Raw genomic sequence first — 620 nt, 5'->3', positions numbered from 1 at the left:
CAAGCGCCCCACCATCACCTCGCGGGAGATCCAGACGGCCGTGCGGCTCCTGCTGCCCGGCGAGCTGGCCAAGCACGCCGTCTCTGAGGGCACCAAGGCCGTCACCAAGTACACCAGCTCCAAGTAGAGCATCTCGGCGCCTCGCCAAGTTTTAACCCAAAGGCTCTTTTAAGAGCCACCCAGCTTCTCAATAAAAGAGCTGACACTGATGATGTGGTGGTGGCTGTCCCGGGTGCTTCTCTGGCAAAGAGTAGTAACTGCAGAAGCACTGGTCGGTTGTAAGGAAGCGGGGTTGTACCCCTTCGCCGTAAGCGCCGGCTCTTACATCTGCCTCGGCGGAGCAGCAGAGCGCGCTCGCGATTCCGTAAAAAATGCCCCAGAAGCCCCCTTTAACTTGGGTGTCCGTTTTGGGGGCGGTTAACAATAAAGGAACGCCGTGGGTGTTCTCTTCAACCGCCCGAAATCGGCGCGTTCCGAATACGCGCCGCTCGCTCTTTCTTCCCCCCGGGCCGCTCTGCCGGAACCGGGATACCTCGGAAGCGCGGCGCTTCCCGGCGTTCTCTCCGCTGAAGCGCCGTAGTCCTCCTGCCCGTGGCCCCGAGCACGGCCTACCCCCGCCC

The 620-nt window shown here is 62.1% G+C and overlaps 1 protein-coding gene across 1 annotated transcript in view; it reads right to left on the bottom strand.

The window, feature by feature from the left end:
- LOC104128843 (histone H2A-IV) overlaps positions 1-132 on the bottom strand; it is a 1,576-nt gene extending 1,444 nt beyond the window's left edge. Inside the window, exon 1 of the mRNA XM_035897107.1 lies at positions 13-132. Within this exon, the coding sequence (XP_035753000.1) occupies positions 13-132 (120 nt within the window). The remainder of the gene's footprint in view (positions 1-12) is intronic.
- Positions 133-620: the final 488 nt, after the last annotated feature.

Source organism: Egretta garzetta, unplaced genomic scaffold (genome assembly GCF_000687185.1).
Source record: "Egretta garzetta isolate BGI_Z169 unplaced genomic scaffold, ASM68718v1 scaffold697, whole genome shotgun sequence".
NCBI lineage: Eukaryota > Metazoa > Chordata > Aves > Pelecaniformes > Ardeidae > Egretta > Egretta garzetta.
The sequence above is the reverse complement of the archived record's forward strand: the minus strand, read 5'-3'. Positions and strand labels throughout refer to the sequence as shown.